This window comes from Malassezia japonica, chromosome 1, assembly GCF_029542785.1.
Source record: "Malassezia japonica chromosome 1, complete sequence".
NCBI lineage: Eukaryota > Fungi > Basidiomycota > Malasseziomycetes > Malasseziales > Malasseziaceae > Malassezia > Malassezia japonica.
Window position 1 is genome coordinate 1,465,542 of NC_083370.1, and position 17,655 is coordinate 1,483,196.

Genomic DNA, 17,655 nt, shown 5'->3' on the forward strand with positions numbered 1-17,655 from the left:
CACAACCATGCATGTCTGGCTGGCAGAGGCGACGGCGCGCCAGCGCACTGTGCTGGTGACGCGGTACGATCCGTATGATAAGTCGTCATCTGCGTCGCTCGTCCTTGCATTCTCGGTATCGGGCGACCGGTGCACCTTGTCGTTGCTATCAGCAGCAGACCTCGAATGGTCGTCGATGCAGCGCCTCTCGTCGCCCAACACGCCACTCCTGGGCCTGTTGGGTATGATCAAAGTTGGAAATGATATCTTTATTGGATGTGTGACGAGCTCGGAGCGCGTGGGATGCTTGCAGCGTGGCCAATGGGTCGGGCGCGTACGCGGCGTCGCGTTCTACTGCGTGACCCGCACCTTGTACGACGAGGACATGTCCCTTGGTGTCGATCCACAAGATTACGGACGCGGTGGTGCGTCTGCAGCGCAGGGAGAGACGCCCTGTGCGTCGATCCGCAAGTACATTGCGTCGGGGTCGTTCTACTTCGCCGAAAAAGGCGCCTTTGATATGACGCAGCACGTTGCGCGCATAACGTCGCGCAGCGACGTTGACGAGTCGTTTCGCTCGCAATTTGCATGGAACGCCTACATGATGGAGCCAATCCTCGAGTTTCGTTCGCGCCTCGACACGTCGCAGCGGAGTGAGCTGGACAAGGAGGCGCTGCTCTCGCTCGTCATCCAGGGCTACGTTGGGATGACTAGCGTCCCGCTTGGCCCCGACCGTGCATCGAAAGGCACTCTCGCCGTAATCAGCCGGCTGAGCTCACGTAAGGCCGGCACACGCTTCAATGCACGCGGCATTGACGACCAAGGCAACTCGGCCAATTTTGCCGAGACCGAGACGGTGCTCGCGTACGGTGACGAGCTCTTTAGCTACGTACAGCTGCGTGGATCTGTCCCCATCTTTTGGGAGCAACAAGGACTGCAGGCCCTCAATGCACGCATCCAAATCACGCGCACCGGCGCTGCCTCGCAGCCTGCCTTTGACCAGCACATGGAGCAACTCTTGAACGAGTACGGCCGTGTGTTTGTACTGGACCTGCTGGGTACGCGCGATGCAGAGGTCGCGCTGAGTCAGGCGTACGTGCAGCATATCGAGAATCTCTTGCCCAACATCCAGAGCGGAGAAGAGAACCAGCCGCTGCGCTATCATAACTTTGACTTTCACACGATTGCCAAGGCCACGGGTGGCCTCGATGGAGCGCGCGCCGAGCTCGATCGCCTGAACAATGTCCAGCTGCAGCGCCAGCACAACGGGTATACGCTGGTACGTCTCGACCACGGGCGGCTTGTGCGCCTGGCGATGCAGCAAGGTGTCTTTCGTGTGAATTGCTTCGACTGCCTCGACCGCACCAACGTCGTGCAGGGTTGCCTCTCGCACGCAGCGCTGCGAGAGTTTTTCCGAGAAATCAAGCGCGATACGCAGGGCGATGCGCGCGGATGGCTAGGCAGCACGCCCGGTCTGCCCGAGCAGCTCTGGCCGCAGCACGGCCGCCTGTGGGCCGAGAATGGAGATGCGCTATCGCAGATCAGCACCGGCACCGGCTCGCTGAACTCGGACTATATGCGCACCGGCACGAAAAAGTCGTTTACGGGCCTCTTGAGCGACGCGGCGAAAAGCGCGAGTCGGTACGTGGACGTGCTCACACAGAATGTATATGAACAACTTCCAAGACCAGAGCAAGCAACAGGCTATCGATACGCTGCTCGGCACGCGCAGCGGCCAGTCGCAAGTCCAGCTATACGACCCCCTCTATGCAGCGGTGGACGAGAAAATGGCGCGCCGCCGCGACGAGTACGCGTCGAAAAAGCGGGTACACCTCTTTGTCGGCACCTACAATGTGTGTGCGCAGCCCGCGCACCAGAACGCGCTGGGAGCGTGGTTCGACGAGCATGACGTACGCAAGGCCGACGTGATCGTGCTGTCCTTCCAGGAAATTGTGCCGCTCACCGCGCAGCAAATGCTCTCGTCCGCCGCTGAGCCGATGCGGCAGTGGGAGGCGGCAGTTCTCTCGGCATTGAACCGCGGTACGACATCGTACATGGTTCTGCGTTGCGAGCTCCAGTTTGCCACCTCGCTCCTGGTCCTGGTGCACAGCGAGATGCTGCCGCATGTGCGCAACGTCGAGGCGACCTCGAAAAAAACCGGATTCCGGGGCATGAGTGGCAACAAGGGCGGCGTTGCGGTGCGCATGGATGTGTTTGACACGGAATTCTGTTTCGTCGGTGCGCACTTGGCCGCAGGCAATTCGAACGTCGACGAGCGCAACGCCGACTACCAGAGCATTGCGCGGGGCATCCAGTTTCCTCGTGGACGCACCATCGACTCGCACACGCACGTATTCTGGGCGGGCGATCTGAACTACCGCTTCGACCAGCTGAGCAGCGACGAGGTGCGCGCGCTCTGTGCCGAGCTTACGCCGGCCACGTACGAGGGCGAGGCGCCGACGTCGAACCGCGTCCTCGACAAGCTCTACGCACACGATCAGCTCAAGAGCGCCCAGGCGTCCAAGGCGGCGTTTGCCGAGTACAACGAGGCGCCGCTCTTATTCCGCCCTACGTACAAGTACGACGTGCACACAGATACCTACGACTCGTCGGAGAAGGCGCGCGCCCCTGCGTGGACCGACCGCATTCTGTGCCGCAGTCGCGACGATGCGCTTCCTTTATCTATCAAGAGGTATGGATGCGCGGACGTGCGTGTGAGCGATCATCGCCCCGTTTTTGCGGCGATCGACGCGACTGCGTACGCCGTCGACACGGCTAAGCGCGCTGAGATGCGCAAGAACGTCCTCGCGACGATGCCGGGCACGCCGGCGCAAAAGAGCGTCCTTCCCCGCCCCTCGGACGAGCTCCAGCAGTGGTGGAATGACGGCACGCCGCTGGCACCCGTGCCCGACACGACGCCGGGCAACCCGTTCGAGGCGGCCCCCACACGTACCATGATCGGGGGGCCCGATACCCCTGCTCCGCCGATGCCCCCGCGTCCCCGCGCCACGGCACCGAGCTCGGAGGCGCCGAGCGTGCCTGTGCGCCCTTCTGGGCGTGCGGAGACTGCTCCTAGTCCGGGAGCAGGCGCGTCGGCCGCCTCTCGCACTCCCAGTGAGCCAAGTGCGCCGCCGCCAGTACCGCGGCGGCCCGATCGACCCTAGGGGAATAACTCGGAATTAAGCTGCCCGTGCGCAACCCGTGCCGCCATGTTGTTGAGTCGTAGCGTAGGTCGTGTGGTGCCGCGGTATCTGCCGCGTGTGCCTCTCCGTCCTGCCCAGCAATCCTTTAGCACTTCGCCCAGTCGTCCTGCGCTGCACCAATGGCTGTGGAAGCAGCGCATAGTCCGCTATCCCACCTACTGTGTGGGTTCACTGGTCTTTTCGGTGGTGACGATTATGGGTGGTCTTTTGATCTACGATTCGTTTACCTACCATCGTGTCGATGTGAAGCACACCGTGATCCCCAATCTGATGGAGTCGGAGCGTGGCGGTCCCGAAAACCTGCCGATTCTTCCGTTCAACCCCACGCAGCAGAAGGCAGAGCCCGGCAAGCGTAAAGAGCGCCTGGTGATTGTCGGTGGTGGCTGGGCCACGGTCGGTATGCTCGCCAAGCTCGACAAGGATGCGTACGATGTCGTGGTGGTGAGCCCCACGAACTACTTCCTCTTTACTCCCCTGCTGCCCTCGGTGGCTGTCGGTACGGTCGGTGTGCGTTCGGTGATCGAGTCGTTGCGCAAGTTGCTGTCCAACCGCAATGGCCGCTACGTGCAGGGTGCGGCGCGCCGCCTCCGCCCCGCGTCCGAGCTTGACAGCCGTACGCTGGCCAGGACGGAGAACGCGGCAGGGCTGCTTGCTGTCGAGGTGATTTCGTCCGAGTGGGACGGCGACATGGAAGCGTCCAACCACACGCCGGTCGAATCGTCGATGATCTACGTGCCGTACGACAAGCTGGTCGTCGCTGTCGGCAGTGTCACGAGCACGGTCGGCATCAAGGGCCTGGAGAACTGCCAGCGCCTCAAGACGATGCGCGACGCTCAGTCGCTGCGCAAGCGCGTGATTGAGAACCTCGAGATTGCCTCGCTGCCGACGACCTCGATGGAGGACCGCGCGCGCCTGCTCTCGTTTGTGGTGTGCGGCGGTGGCCCGACGGGTGTCGAAATCGCCGCCGAGATCTACGACATGATCAACGAAGACGTGCAGAAGCACTTCCAGCCGACGCTACAGAAGCTCGCGCGCGTCCACCTGATCCAGAGCCGCAAGCACATCCTCAACACCTACTCGGAAAGCATCTCCGAGTTTGCCGAGCAGCGCTTCCGTAACGAAAACGTGGACCTGGTGACAAACGCTCATGTGAACGAAGTCACGCCGGACAAGGTCATCTACAATGTCAAGAACGAGTTTACCGGCGACATCGAGCCGCGCGAGGTGATCTCGGGGTGCACGGTGTGGTCGGCAGGTATCGCCATGGCGCCGTTTACCAAGACGCTCGCCGAGGTGCTGCCCGACCAAGGCAATCCCCATGCGCTGCGTGTCGACAGCCACCTGCGCGTGCTCGGCACGCCACAGGGCACCGTGTATGCAGTGGGTGACGCATCGACCATCGACAACGATCTCGAGGGCTTTATGCGCTCCAACTTTTCGCACTTCGACTCCGACCATGACGGCGAGCTGACCAAGATGGAGTTTGCCAACTTTGTCGGCAAGCTTCGCCGCAAGTTCCCGCTCGCGTCGGACCAGCTGAACGATATCGAGGATTTGTTCGCCAAGTACGATAAGGACCACAATGGGCGCATGTGCACCGACGAGCTGCACGACTTGATCCTCGACGCGACCAAGGGGCTGACGTCCTTCCCCCCGACGGCTCAGGTTGCTAGCCAGGAGGGCAAGTACCTCTCCCGCAAGCTCAACGTGCTCTCCAAGCTCCGTGACGAGGGCCGCCTGCCGAAGCCCGAGGCGGGCAGCACGGAGCCTGTCGACATTGACGATGAGGTGTACAAGCCGTTCCGTTTCCACTCGCTCGGCAACGTGGCCTACCTCGGCAATGCCGCGGCGTTCGACCTGCCGCTCCCGGGCCCGTTCCACACGCTGTTTGGCGGTCTGGCAGTGATGTACGCGTGGCGCAGCGTGTACCTCTCGGAGCTCGTCACACTGCGCATGCGCACGCTCGTGCTCGGTGACTACATCAAGCGCGGTCTCTGGGGACGTGATTTGACGTGGACGTAGTGCTACGTAGTTTTACTGGATCGCATAGGTCAGCTTCTCGCCCGACACCTTGTTCTGGCGCAGGCGGTCCAGGCCCGCGGGGATCGCCTGCAGGCCGCCGGTCTGGGGCGACGTGCGGTTCGGCTTCACGAGGCCAGCAGCGAGCAGGTTCGTAAAGACGCCACTCTGCGTAAACTTGACCATGTACTGCTGGTCCTCCTGCGCGTACTCCTTCGAAAAGTTCTCGCCAAACATGCTGAACGCCTCGCCACCGACGGTGTACATCAGCAGGAAGGTGCCCTTGACCTTGTCGTTGACAGAGGCGAGCTCCTTGCTCAGGGGAAGAATCACGACGAGCTTCGACGGCTGCGTCTTGGACAGTGCACGCGCACACGACTCCTGCGAGCCCTTCTCAGAGAAGGTATCAAAGGCGTGCGTAAGGTCGGGGTGGGCCGCCGAAATCCTGTCCGGCGTCGCAGCGTCCGAGTAGTCGTACGTCTCCGCCGCACCGAGCTCCTTCAGGAACGCGTGGTTCTTCGGCGAGGCCGTGGCGATCACATGGATGCCAGCAGCGCGCGCAAACTGGATCACAAACTGACCAACCGACGTGGCCCCCGACCAGACCAGCAGCTTCTTGCTCTGGTCGATCGGACCCAGGCCCCGGAGGTCCGCCGGGGGGGCAGGCAGGCCGAGGTGCTTCGGCTGGAAGAGACCAAAGTACGCCGTGTAGCCACCGACGCCGAGACCGGCCACCTCCTCGTCCTTGGCCGAGGCAGGAATGGGCGTCACCGATGCGGGGTGCGTCTTGAGGTAGTCGGCAAAGGCGCCAACACCGACGTCCCAGCCACCGTGCACCATACCAGCGACACGGTCACCGACCTGGACATTGGTGCCGGCTTGCGCACCCTTGGTCACAACCGTGCCGACAAAGTCAGAGCCGAGGGTCGTGTCCACCTTGCCAAAGTAGTCGAGGTGCTTCCAGTCCGTGGGGTTCAGAGCCACGTTGTGCACGCGCACAATGATCGAGTGGTCATCCGGCTTGGGCGTCTCGGTCTGCTTAAGAGCGACCTTGCCGTGGCCTTCGACAATGAGGGCATTCATCTGAGGGGGAAGAGAAGTCGACATGATGTTGGGAATGTGGCAACGATCTTAGCTACTTTTATATGCAGGTGATCAGCGGCCACATGGAATATCAACTCGGCCCATACCTGCGCTATCCCCGAACAGCGTCCGTGCGAGAAAACTCGCTTGCGCCAACGATTCGATCTACGAGGTTCGATGAGAAAATGTCCGCGGATGTGTATTGCAAGTAGAACGGATTGTATATTTACGAAATGAAGTACATGTTCATACATGTTCATAGAATGCTACAAAGCATAGGTGAGCTTCTCGCCCGACACCTTGCCTGTGCGCTGGCGGTCCAGGCCGGCTGGGATCGCCTGCAGGCCACCGGTCTGGGGCGAAGTGCGGTTCGGCTTCACGAGGCCAGAGCTCAGCAGGCTTGTAAAGATACCGCCCGACAAGACTTTGGCCAGGAAACGCTGGTCCTCCTGCGCGTATTCCTTCGAGAAGTTCAGGCCAAACATGTTGACCTCCTCACCACCGACAGTGTACAACAGCACCGTCGTGCCCTTGACCTTGTCGTTGACCGACGCAACCTCCTTGCTCAGGGGGAGAATCACGACCAGCTTCGACGGCTGCGTCTTGGACAGAGCACGCGCACATGACTCCTGCGATCCCTTCTCAGAGAAGGTGTCAAAGGCGTACGCAAGATCGGGGTGCGCCTCGGCGATCTTTTCCGGCGTGGACTCGTCCGCATAGTCAAAGGTCTCTGCCGCGCCGAGACCCTTCAGGAATTCGTGGTTCTTGGGGGACGCAGTGGCAATCACATGGATGCCAGCAACGCGCGCAAACTGGATCACAAACTGACCGACGGACGAGGCGCCCGACCAGACCAGCAGTTTCTTTGTCTGGTCGACCGGCGGCAGCGACGTGAGCGTCGGCTGAGGCGCAGGCAAACCAAGGTGCTTCGGCTGGAAGAGACCAAAGTACGCCGTGTTACCGCCGATACCGAGACCAGCAGCCTCCTCATCCTTGACCGAGGCAGGAACGCGCATCACCGCCGCGGGGTGCGTCTTGAGGTAGTCGGCGAAAGCACCAACACCAACGTCCCAGCCGCCGTGTACCATACCAGCGACACGGTCACCGACCTGGATGTCGGTTCCGGCTTGTGCATCCTTGGTCACAACCGTACCTACAAAGTCGGAGCCAAGCGTGGTGCCCACCTTGCCGAAGAAGTCGAGATGCTTCCAGTCTGTGGGGTTCAGAGCCACGTTGTGCACGCGCACAATGATCGAGTGGTCGTCCGGCTTGGGCGTCTCGGTCTGCTTAAGAGCGAGCTTGCCTTGGCCTTCGACGATAAGGGCGTTCATGTGAGAAGGGATTTTAGTCGACATGATGTTGGGGAACACTGGGTATTTGCGCCAGTTTTATAGCCAGCGTGATCTGTGCCACACGATTTGTCATTCGGGCGAAAAGGCCTACGTTATCCCCGAGTGACGTCCGTGCGAGGAAACTCGCCTGCACCGATTGTTCGATCGCTTGGGCGAAAATGTTCGGCGGGATCATGTCCGCGGATCTGTCGTGCGTGGTGCGACGGAGTTTCCAATACGAATAAGTACGTGTATAGAAAACTACAGTGCATAGGTAAGCTTCTCGCCCGTGACCTTGTTCTGGCGCAAACGGTCCAAGCCCGCAGGAATCGCCTGCAGGCCACCGGTCTGTGGCGACGTGCGGTTCGGTTTCACGAGGCCGTGCGCAAGCATCTTTGAAAAGGCGCCGCTGCTAGTGAATTCACGCAAGTACGCAGCATCTTCCTCGGCCTCTTTCTGGGAGATGTGTGTGCTGTAGATATCGATTTCCTTGCCAATCATCGAGTAGAAGAGGAAAAAGGTGGCTTTGACCTTGTCGTTCACTTTGCTAATTTCGTTGCTTAGCGGAAGGATAACGACCAGCTTGGAAGGCTGCATCTTGGACAGCGCACGCGCACTCGCCTCTTGGGATCCCCTTTCGGAAAAGGTGTCGTACGCGTACACGAGGTCGGGGTGTGCCTCGGCAATCTTGTCCGGCGTCGTTGTGTCAGAGTAGTCAAACGTCTCTGCCGCACCAAGGACCCTTAGGAAGGCATGGTTCTTGGGCGAGGCAGTCGTGATCACATACAACCCGGCGGCACGCGCAAACTGAATGACAAACTGGCCCACTGACGTAGAGCCCGACCAGACCAGCAGCTTCTTGCTCTGGTCGACCGGCGGCAGGGTCGTACTGGACGCGTCCGGCGCAGTCAGGCCAAGGTGCTTGTCCTGAAAGAGGCCAAAGTAGGCCGTGTAACCACCGATGCCGATACCTGCGGCCTCCTCGTCGGGCACATTGCTAGGAATACGCGTCACCGACTCGGGAGAAGTCGTTAGGTAGTTGGCAAAAGCGCCAACACCCACTTCCCAGCTACCGTGGACCGAGCCGGCCACACGGTCGCCGACTGCGATATCCGTGCCAGCCTTGGCCCCTTTCTGGACGACCGTTCCTACATAGTCAGAGCCGACCGTCGTGCCGACCTGCGGGAAAAAGTCGAGGTGCTTCCAGTCGGTCGGGTTGAGGCCCACATTGTGCACTTGGACAAGGATCTGCGTATCGCTGGGCACAGGCGTTTTGACCTGCTTGACAGCAGCCTGTCCCTTGCCCTCAATGATCAGTGCGTTGGTTTGGTTGGGAATTTGCGACGTCATGGTGGGAGCAGAAAGTACATCGCCGTTTATATAATAGTGGTCTGTGCGCGTTCAAGATCCGAGGCCGGGGATTATCTCCGATGTCGCTCGCACATGCCATGTCCGAGCGCATGCAATGTCCGAGCGCATGCAATGTCCGAGCGCATGCAATGTCCGAGCGCATGCAATGTCTGAGCGCATGCAATGTCTGAGCGCATGCAATGTCTGAGTGCATGCACCTAATTTACTTGCGTCTTGGCGCGCTCCTCAGGCACATCGCTATAGCAGGAGAGCAGGTACTAGTCATCGTCTCTAGCGTCGCTTGGAGTACAGCACGAAATAGGGATGTATTATGATTTCATTCGACATCTACAGCCAACGCACTTCGTTTACTGGATCGCATAAATGAGCTTCTTGCCCGAGACCTGGCCCTTGCGCAGGAGATCGAGTCCCTCAGGGATCGAATCCAGGCCACCCTTCTGAAGAGACGGGCGGTTGGGCTTGACGAGGCCGGCGCCAAGCAAGTGCGTAAAGATGTCGTTCTTGGTAAAGTTGAGCAGGAATTTGTAGTAGCTCTCCGCATCCTCCTGCGAGAAGGAGCGGCCAAAGAGCGCGATGGCCTTGCCATGAATAGCGTCAAGCAGGAAAAAGGAGCTCTGGACCTTGTTGTTCACCGTGGTAAGATCCTTGTCCACAGGCAGGATCATGACGAGCTTCGACGGCTGCGTCTTGGACAGTGCACGCGCACACGACTCCTGCGAGCCCTTCTCAGAGAAGGTATCAAAGGCGTGCGTAAGGTCGGGGTGGGCCGCCGAAATCCTGTCCGGCGTCGCAGCGTCCGAGTAGTCGTACGTCTCCGCCGCACCGAGCTCCTTCAGGAACGCGTGGTTCTTCGGCGAGGCCGTGGCGATCACATGGATGCCAGCAGCGCGCGCAAACTGGATCACAAACTGACCAACCGACGTGGCCCCCGACCAGACCAGCAGCTTCTTGCTCTGGTCGATCGGACCCAGGCCCCGGAGGTCCGCCGGGGGGGCAGGCAGTTCCAGGTGCATGGGATGGAAGAGACCAAAATAGGCCGTGTAGCCGCCAACACCGATACCAGCGAGGTCCTCGTCTTTGAGCGAAGGAGGGGCACGCGTGAGCGACTCGGGGTATGTCTTGATGTATTCCGCAAAAGCGCCACGACCGACCTCCCAGCCGCCGTGGACCAGACCGGCAACCCGGTCACCGACCTGGATGTCGGTGCCGGCCTTGGCGCCCTTGGCCACAATCGTACCGACAAAGTCGGAGCCAAGGGTCGTGCCCACCTTGCCGAAAAAGTCAAGGTGCTTCCAGTCCGTGGGGTTCAGCGCGTTGTCGTGCACACGCAGAATAACTGAGTGGTCGTCAAGCTTAGGGGTCTCGGTTTGCTTGAAGGCCAGCTTGCCGAGGCCTTCAACAATGAGAGCGTTCATCTTAGGGGGGAGTTGAGTAGACATGTTGCTGAGAAACAGCTCATACGAGCCCTTACATTTATAAGATTAGGGTCTGTGCCACACCGTCCTGACCCTCGGACCTAGCGCTTGGGCCAGCTCTGAACCCTGAATTATCCCCGAAATCTTGCGCTAACCCCGTTGGTGGGACCGTGCGAGAAAACCCAATACCATTGATTGGTCGATGCCTAGGCGATATAGGTCAGAGGGCAAAGAAATTGACGGAATTTTGGTGGTGTAACAGTCTATGAGTTCAACGTGCAGCGTAGGACTATAGGGCTACTGGACAGCATAGGTGAATTTTTCACCCGACACTTGACCGTTGCGCAATCGGTCCAAGCCCGCAGGGATCGCCTGGAGACCACCCGTCTGGGGCGATGTGCGATTCGGCCTCACGAGGCCGTGCGCAAGCAAGTTTGTAAAAGTGCCGCTGCTAGTAAACTTGGACAAGTATGCAAAGTCGTTGTCTGCTTGCTCCTGGGAGACGTGTTGGTGGTAAATATCGATTTGTTGGCCACCCAGCGAGTAGAATAGGAAGAACGTAGCCTTGATATTTTTGTTAATATTGCTGATTTCGTTGCTGGGCGCGAGGATGACAAGCAGCTTTGAAGACTGGGTTTTGGAAAGCGCACGCGCACTAGCTTCTTGTGAACCTTTTTCCGAAAAGGTATCGTATGCATACACAAGGTCAGGGTGTGCCTCGGAGATTTTTTCTGGCGTTGTTTCGTCCGAGTAGTCGTATGTCTCTGCCGCACCGAGTTCGTGCAGGAAGTCGTGGTGCTTTGGCGACGCCGTCGTAATTACATATAACCCGGTGGCTCGCGCAAACTGAATGACAAACTGGCCAACAGAAGTGGCACCCGACCACACCAGCAGCTTTTTCGTCTTGTCGACCGGTGGCAGCGACGTGAGCGTTGGCTCGGGCGGAGTGAGGCCGAGATGCTGGCTTTGAAAGAGACCGAAGTAGGCAGTGTACCCAGTAATTCCAATACCCGCGGCTTCTTCGTCGGGCACATTGCTAGGTATGCGCGTCACTGACTCGGGCACCGTCGTCAGGTATCCAGCAAAGGCCCCGACCCCCACTTCCCAAGCACCGTGGACAGCGCCAGCCACCCGGTCGCCAACAGTAATTTCCGTACCGGCCTTGGATCCTTTCTCAACGACTGTTCCGACATAATCAGAACCGACGGTTGAGCCGACCTGCGGAAAAAAGTCAATATGCGCCCAGTCCGTTGGGTTAAGAGCTACGTTATGCACTTGGACAAGAATTTGCTTGTCATTGGGCTGGGGCGTGTCGACCTGCTGGACAGCAGTCTGTCCCTTGCCTTTGACGATTAACGCGTTGGTATGAGTGGGAATTTGCGAAGACATAAGGCGAGCTATGGAATCGTACCGCCTTATATATTATGGTGGTCTGTGCGCCACTGTTAAGGCCGAGGTCAAGGTGACGGTTATCTCCGATGTCGCAAGAGTGCGAGCCATTCCAGGACTGAGCACATACTGTGACCGTGTAGCACAGTTAGTGGCTTTCCATTCACTTGAGATGTAAAGGATAAGCACAAGCAGGTCATTGGATAGACTGGCTTGTAATGTGCAATGGAGTACCTCGACTCCTCCGTCCAAAGCCACGTATCTGCCGCGCATATCCCAAAACATAAGGATTCTAAAGTGACTAGAGATATTCTATCGAATGCCTTGTACCAATTCAGAATTTCGTCGCTATTCTGACCACTTTCCACGAGTTAGTGTCGGTGCGTTCCACCGCACTGACCTCGTGCCCTACGAAATAGGCGTTGACTAAGCAAGCACGCTGGTGTTTGTCCTGCATACACTCCACCCCGTTGATGACCACCGTGTCGACGCTCTGGGCCTTCCAGGCCCATCCTATTACACGCGAGTATCGCACACGCTCGCAGCGTCGTGGGGCAGATACAGATACCCCGGAGCTGGAGGTCGACTCGTCAGACGACGCGCTTGACGAGCTAGCCGACGAAGGTGCACTGCCTCGCGACGTAGGCACAAGCCACGCCTCGCGCCCGAGCTCCACGGCAGCAGAGCAGGTAGAAGACCGGCGGTGGCTACGCACGACCAATGTCGTAGCGCGTGCCGGCTCGACGCAGCAGACGGCTGAGCTGCGTACACAGCAACGTGCCGTGCAAGAGGCGCGACGTGCGGCGCGAGGCGAGCACCTTCCGTGGCGCGGAGACGCCGCCGAAAGCGCACGGCTGCTGCGTGTACTCAAAGGACTTCCGCCGCTAGGCAGCACGGCTGACGCCGACCAGCTGAGTGACTGGGAAGATGCGCTGGAAGGGGCCAAGGTGCAACGTGTACGCTACGGCGAAAAAGACATTGTACAGATCGGGCGGCGGCGGACGCTCGCCGAGGAGGAGATGAGCCACCACGAAGACGAGATCCAGCGGCACGTAAACCTCGGCGTGCCAAGCGTGCCCGACATCTCTCTTCCCAGCGAGCTCTATGGCTCCTACGACGATGGACTCGTGGCCGAGACGTCGAACTGGACAGACTCACGCTCGATGGTCCTCGAAGACCCCCGCTCCACGCGTCCTCGACGCTCGCTTCCGCACCGTTGGACGCCGCAGCGGGCACCAGCCAATGCGGCCGCTGCTGCGGCGCTCGATGCGATTGCGCGGCAGCAGACGATTCAAGCGTCGCCTCTCGCGGTCCAAGAGGAGGACCTAGATGCAGATGTAGAAGACTTGGACTAGATACCCTAACAAGCCACCTTGAGGTTTGCGCCGATGCGCTCGGTAATGAAGCGGCGCGCAATCGGGTGCAGAGTCGTATTCGCGCTCATCGCCTGGTCGGCGCTGATCAGCGCGCCCTTTTCCGGGGTCTTGGCCGCATCCGCAGCGCGCAGGCTCCTGTCGTGGAGCGACGCCTTGGGCAGGTACGGCGTATAGTCGCCCTTGGCGACCTGGCTCTTTTGCAGGTCCTTGAGCTGCTGCAGGCGCTCACGCAGCGACGCAGTCGAGTCGCCTGCGATCTGCGCGTCCGCGGGCACGGCGACCGGCGGCGCATAGCGGATCGTCGGCGTGCGTGCACCGCCGAGCACCGTCGGTGCATGCGGGCGGAAGTCGAGCATCATCGCGCGGAACGTCGCACGCTGCGACAGTGTCGGGCGCTTGATATCGGATGCCTTGGCGCCCACGTCGCCCGCCGTGCTCGGCAGGCCCTGCAGAGGCTTCCGGCTGGCGACGCGGTACAGCGGGTGGTCCCAGAGGGTCAGCGGCGTCGGCGCGGGCGCGTCCGCTTTGGGCGCGACCTGCGCATGGGCCTGCTTCCCCGCCTTGCGCGGTGTACGCGCACTCTCTCCCTGGCTCACACGGCCTGCCGCGTGAAAGAAGCGCCGCGGCGCGCTCGTACGGCTTGCCATCGTCGAAGAAGAAGCAAAACCACGTGGCTCTCCACTTTCCCCGCCGTTCGCCATGAGCCAAATCACAACACCCCAGCAGCTTGGGGACTGGGTTGAGTCGCTCCTGACGCAAGTCGAGACGCGGCTCGGCGAGCGCAACAAGCAGGTGGAAATGCGGAGTAGGTGGTGTGACTAATGCAGTGAACGAAATGGCCGATCGCATCGACGCGCTCGAATCGTCGATTCAGGGTAGGTGGTCCGCCTGACGCAGAACTGGTGCACGGTGCCGAGACCGGCGCGGGGGTGCCTGCTAGCACCTCGAGTATCACCGCGAGTGAGACGCACTAGTCTCTATGTATTTTATCAACGTTTGTTGCCAAAGGTCACGCCGTATCCATACACAGGATCGCCGCGCTCCAGCGCAGGCCAGCTCTGGCCCGACGCCGCCTTGACGAGGACCATATCGAGCTTCATTTTTCCGATAGTGTACGATGACTTTTCGGGATCGATCGCTGCATAGGGGTGCAGCGTACGCGCAAAGCGGCGGGTATGCGTGATGGACCCGACCGGCGCCAGTTCCAGGTCGAGACGCACCTCGTCGGCGCCAAAGTCGATCGTAGAGTTTTCCGCAACGACTGACTTGGCGTATACAGTGATGCGCACATCCGCCGGCGTCTCGTAGTGGTCGATGCGGCAGTCGACCGTCGCGCCGTCCTTGGGAACCGGGGGCGCAAACAGGTGGCCGTGTTCCGCCGTCGTGCACGGCTCGATGCCGAGGAAGTCGTCAAAGTGCAGGACGCGGCGCTTGCAGCATGTGTAGCCTTTCGAGCCCTCGTGGAAGATGGGCGTGCCGCGGTGGTACCTGCACGACTCGTTCGCGCGATCGCGCATCGGAATGTCGTCCTCGGCAGTAAAGTTGCAGCCAGGGCGCTGGCAGCGCGTGCCCTTGGGCACCGCCTGGAGTGTTTCGGGGTCCTTGGGCTCGGGCGCAGGCTCTTTCGGTGCGCTCGGCTTCGGCGCGGCCATTGGCGCAAGGGGGGCCGGGTTGGAGGGCGCAGGCGCCGACTCCTTGAGCTTCACATTGTCGAGCGCCTCGGCCGTCTGCGACACCTCGGCGGTGCTCGCCACCTTGCCGCCCGGCACCTGCGTCGGTGCGGGGGCCTGCGCCTCGGTCGTGTGCTCGGGCGCGGTCGCGCATCCTTTCAGGGCCAGGAACTGGTCAAATTCCATCACCGGCTTGTTCGTCTCGCGGCAGCATGACCACGACTTGAGGCCCTCGTGGAAGACGGGCGCACCTGGGTGGTAGGTACATTGTCCTGCCTCCTTCGCCGCCTCCGGTTGAAAGTCGACACCACATCCCCGACGCTTGCAAATCACCATTCTGTTGTGTGCTAAGAAAAGTGGAGACTCGAAAATTCGGCGCATTTCCAGCTTGTTTTGTGATGCCGCGCGCGGGGGCCGGCCGGCAGGACAGCGCGTCGCCGCACAGCAGTACGGCGTCGCTGCCGCCCAAACGCGCGCCCTCCCTGCGGCGCTCGCAGCTAGAGTCACGGCTGCTGGCAGGCAGCCAGGGCGATGTCGAGATGCTCTTGAATCCACCGCCCCGGCCTGTACACGGTACGTCGCCTGACTCACGCAGACAACCCCTTTCTCCCGGGCGATACCGTGCTATGGCTGGATGGGCGTTTGCCCGAGTCCGGCACACACACCCGCCCGATCGAGGACCACGTCCAGGCGATCCTCACCTACCTGTCTGACCCCGAAAAAGCACGCGTTTGCGCTGCGATGCAAGAGGTCGAGACGCCCGACTACTGTGCGGCCGATGCGCCCACGAGCCTCGGCAAGACACGCGGTGCATCCTTACAGCCGCAGCGCGACACATCCGACGCGGCGTACCTCGCGCGGCACTTGCGGCATGAGCGCAACGAAAAGAAGCTGCGGCGTCAGGAGAAGGACGCACTCGTGCGCGACCGCAAGCGCCTCATTGCACAGATCGCAAGCATGGAACAAGTCGACGTCGCGCTGCTCGTCCCTGCGCTGGCGGCGCGCGAGGCCGAGCGGGGCGCCGCGCCTCGCGACGAAGACGAGCTGCTTGCGCACCTTGGAAACTTGCGTACGGAACTCGTGAGCGACGCCAAGGCGACGCTCGCACGCTACGACAAACTCCTGCCCGACGAGGCGCAGCGCGGTGCACCGAGCGAAATCCGCGCCTCGCCGGCGCCCAAAACACGCGCCTCGCCTACGCCGCTCGTCGCCGATCCCCCCGTGCCCCGGGTGGTGAAGGAGCGGACGTGTGCACTTGGCGCGCACACCAGCACGCCGTACACGACGCCGCCCCGCCGCGTGGGGCCGACGCTCGCCGAGCTCGCCCATACGCCGCGCGATGCTTCCCCGACACCGCCCGGCTCCGTATACCCCCCGCATCCGCCCAAGCGGCGCAATTCCTCGCGTAGAAAGGCCACCAGTGCGTTTGGCGAGCGCGTGCCCGACTATGCGGCGCACCGCGAGCCCTTCGACACGGCCATGGCGCACTTTCTCCACGGTGCGGAAACCCCTCCATAATTCCCCAATCGATCTCTGCCATGAGCGACCAAAGGACCGCGCCGACGGCGGGCGTGCCGAGCGGCTCGCTGGCGCTGTCGTTGGGCCTTGTCGATAGTTTCAAGCCTGCCAAGGTGTTTCATGAGTTTGTACAGCCTGACTGCCAAGTGACGAGCGTCGACTACGACGATCGTGGCGAGATGTGCGTCACGGCGTCGAACGACGAGACGATCCAGCTGTACAATTGCCGTGCGGGACGGTATGTGGGCACGCTGACGCAGGCATACCAAGACGCTCTATAGCAAAAAATACGGCGTGTACCTCGCGCGCTTTACGCACCGCGCATCGGCGATTATTTACGCGTCGACCAAGGAAGATGGTACGTGCGAAGGCTCACCCAGACACCATTCGATACCATTCGCTGCACGACAACAAGTACCTGCAGTACTTTCGTGGACACAAGCGGCGGTATGTATTTGTGCTAACAGTAGCGTTGTGTCGCTCGAAATGTCGCCGGTCGACGATACCTTTTTGTCCGGCGCAGTGGACGACGCCGTGCGGCTGTGGGACTTGCGCAGCCCGGCCGCGCAAGGCCATCTGCGTGTGCAGGGCCACCCGGTCGTGGCGTACGACCCCACCGGCGCGGTGTTTGCCGTGGCACTGAACGAGCGCAATGTCGTGCTCCTGTACGACGTGCGCAAGTTCGACCACAGCCCATTCCTTACCATCACGATCGACGACACGGCCGCCCTCTCGCAGGTGTCGATGCCGCCGCGCGTGCCGGTGATTACCCATCTCTCCTTCAACCAGTCGGGACAATTTATTTTGGCCGGCACGGCGGGCGACGTGCACTACGTCGTCGACTCCTTCTCAGGCAAGGTCCTATGGCGCCTCGTCGGCCATCTCGGGCTCGAGCAGGCTTCGGGCGGCGGAGTGGGCATGGTGCCGCAGGCGGGCATTAGCGGCCAGGAGGTGTGCTGGACACCCGACGGCAAGATGGTGATCTCTGGCTCGGCCAACGGACAGCTGTGCATCTGGGCCATGCCGGAACAGATTCCCACCTCGCCCAAAACACTCCAGCCGAGTGCGATGCTCAACGGGCACGAGGGGCCGGCGCGTGTCGTTGCGTTCAACCCTAAATGCGCTCGTACGTACTATGGCTCACACAGAATTGTGCACAGCGGGCGCGCAGGTTGCACTCTGGCTCCCGGACCTCGAAGGAGTCGCTGAATAGCTTCTATAGCTGCCTTACCACACAGTGGACGGCGACCTGGCCAGAGTGTCGCACGGTGCGCAGCCACGTGCTCCCACGTGGCCCGGCT

At 60.9% G+C, this 17,655-nt stretch overlaps 12 protein-coding genes across 12 annotated transcripts; 5 read left to right on the forward strand and 7 right to left on the reverse strand.

The window, feature by feature from the left end:
* Positions 1 to 7: 7 nt before the first annotated feature.
* On the forward strand, positions 8 to 5,204 carry MJAP1_000813 (phosphoinositide 5-phosphatase; the record flags this gene model as incomplete). Its single annotated transcript, XM_060264780.1, has 3 exons — positions 8 to 1,620; positions 1,643 to 3,020; positions 3,261 to 5,204. 3 exons carry the CDS (start codon positions 8 to 10, stop codon positions 5,202 to 5,204), a joined length of 4,935 nt encoding a protein of 1,644 aa, XP_060120763.1.
* Positions 5,205 to 5,216: 12 nt separating this feature from the next.
* MJAP1_000814 (uncharacterized protein) lies at positions 5,217 to 6,308 on the reverse strand (the record flags this gene model as incomplete). Its single annotated transcript, XM_060264781.1, has 1 exon — positions 5,217 to 6,308. One exon carries the CDS (start codon positions 6,306 to 6,308, stop codon positions 5,217 to 5,219), a length of 1,092 nt encoding a protein of 363 aa, XP_060120764.1.
* A 242-nt stretch (positions 6,309 to 6,550) lies between these two features.
* MJAP1_000815 (uncharacterized protein) lies at positions 6,551 to 7,615 on the reverse strand (the record flags this gene model as incomplete). Its single annotated transcript, XM_060264782.1, has 1 exon — positions 6,551 to 7,615. One exon carries the CDS (start codon positions 7,613 to 7,615, stop codon positions 6,551 to 6,553), a length of 1,065 nt encoding a protein of 354 aa, XP_060120765.1.
* Positions 7,616 to 7,876: 261 nt separating this feature from the next.
* MJAP1_000816 (uncharacterized protein) lies at positions 7,877 to 8,965 on the reverse strand (the record flags this gene model as incomplete). Its single annotated transcript, XM_060264783.1, has 1 exon — positions 7,877 to 8,965. The coding sequence occupies one exon, from the start codon at positions 8,963 to 8,965 to the stop codon at positions 7,877 to 7,879; it is 1,089 nt and encodes a 362-aa protein (XP_060120766.1).
* Positions 8,966 to 9,333: 368 nt separating this feature from the next.
* Positions 9,334 to 10,425, reverse strand: MJAP1_000817 (uncharacterized protein; the record flags this gene model as incomplete). The annotated part of the gene is made up of 1 exon (XM_060264784.1): positions 9,334 to 10,425. The coding sequence occupies one exon, from the start codon at positions 10,423 to 10,425 to the stop codon at positions 9,334 to 9,336; it is 1,092 nt and encodes a 363-aa protein (XP_060120767.1).
* A 273-nt stretch (positions 10,426 to 10,698) lies between these two features.
* MJAP1_000818 (uncharacterized protein) lies at positions 10,699 to 11,790 on the reverse strand (the record flags this gene model as incomplete). The annotated part of the gene is made up of 1 exon (XM_060264785.1): positions 10,699 to 11,790. The coding sequence occupies one exon, from the start codon at positions 11,788 to 11,790 to the stop codon at positions 10,699 to 10,701; it is 1,092 nt and encodes a 363-aa protein (XP_060120768.1).
* Positions 11,791 to 12,263: 473 nt separating this feature from the next.
* On the forward strand, positions 12,264 to 13,145 carry ARC35_2 (Arp complex subunit; the record flags this gene model as incomplete). Its single annotated transcript, XM_060264786.1, has 1 exon — positions 12,264 to 13,145. The coding sequence occupies one exon, from the start codon at positions 12,264 to 12,266 to the stop codon at positions 13,143 to 13,145; it is 882 nt and encodes a 293-aa protein (XP_060120769.1).
* Positions 13,146 to 13,150: 5 nt separating this feature from the next.
* On the reverse strand, positions 13,151 to 13,813 carry MJAP1_000820 (uncharacterized protein; the record flags this gene model as incomplete). The annotated part of the gene is made up of 1 exon (XM_060264787.1): positions 13,151 to 13,813. The coding sequence occupies one exon, from the start codon at positions 13,811 to 13,813 to the stop codon at positions 13,151 to 13,153; it is 663 nt and encodes a 220-aa protein (XP_060120770.1).
* Positions 13,814 to 13,865: 52 nt separating this feature from the next.
* Positions 13,866 to 14,140, forward strand: MJAP1_000821 (uncharacterized protein; the record flags this gene model as incomplete). The annotated part of the gene is made up of 3 exons (XM_060264788.1): positions 13,866 to 13,971; positions 13,994 to 14,041; positions 14,064 to 14,140. The coding sequence occupies 3 exons, from the start codon at positions 13,866 to 13,868 to the stop codon at positions 14,138 to 14,140; spliced, it is 231 nt and encodes a 76-aa protein (XP_060120771.1).
* Positions 14,141 to 14,155: 15 nt separating this feature from the next.
* Positions 14,156 to 15,172, reverse strand: MJAP1_000822 (uncharacterized protein; the record flags this gene model as incomplete). Its single annotated transcript, XM_060264789.1, has 1 exon — positions 14,156 to 15,172. One exon carries the CDS (start codon positions 15,170 to 15,172, stop codon positions 14,156 to 14,158), a length of 1,017 nt encoding a protein of 338 aa, XP_060120772.1.
* Positions 15,173 to 15,234: 62 nt separating this feature from the next.
* MJAP1_000823 (uncharacterized protein) lies at positions 15,235 to 16,354 on the forward strand (the record flags this gene model as incomplete). Its single annotated transcript, XM_060264790.1, has 2 exons — positions 15,235 to 15,409; positions 15,432 to 16,354. The coding sequence occupies 2 exons, from the start codon at positions 15,235 to 15,237 to the stop codon at positions 16,352 to 16,354; spliced, it is 1,098 nt and encodes a 365-aa protein (XP_060120773.1).
* Positions 16,355 to 16,374: 20 nt separating this feature from the next.
* MJAP1_000824 (uncharacterized protein) lies at positions 16,375 to 17,567 on the forward strand (the record flags this gene model as incomplete). Its single annotated transcript, XM_060264791.1, has 5 exons — positions 16,375 to 16,592; positions 16,615 to 16,712; positions 16,735 to 16,801; positions 16,825 to 17,480; positions 17,503 to 17,567. The coding sequence occupies 5 exons, from the start codon at positions 16,375 to 16,377 to the stop codon at positions 17,565 to 17,567; spliced, it is 1,104 nt and encodes a 367-aa protein (XP_060120774.1).
* Positions 17,568 to 17,655: the final 88 nt, after the last annotated feature.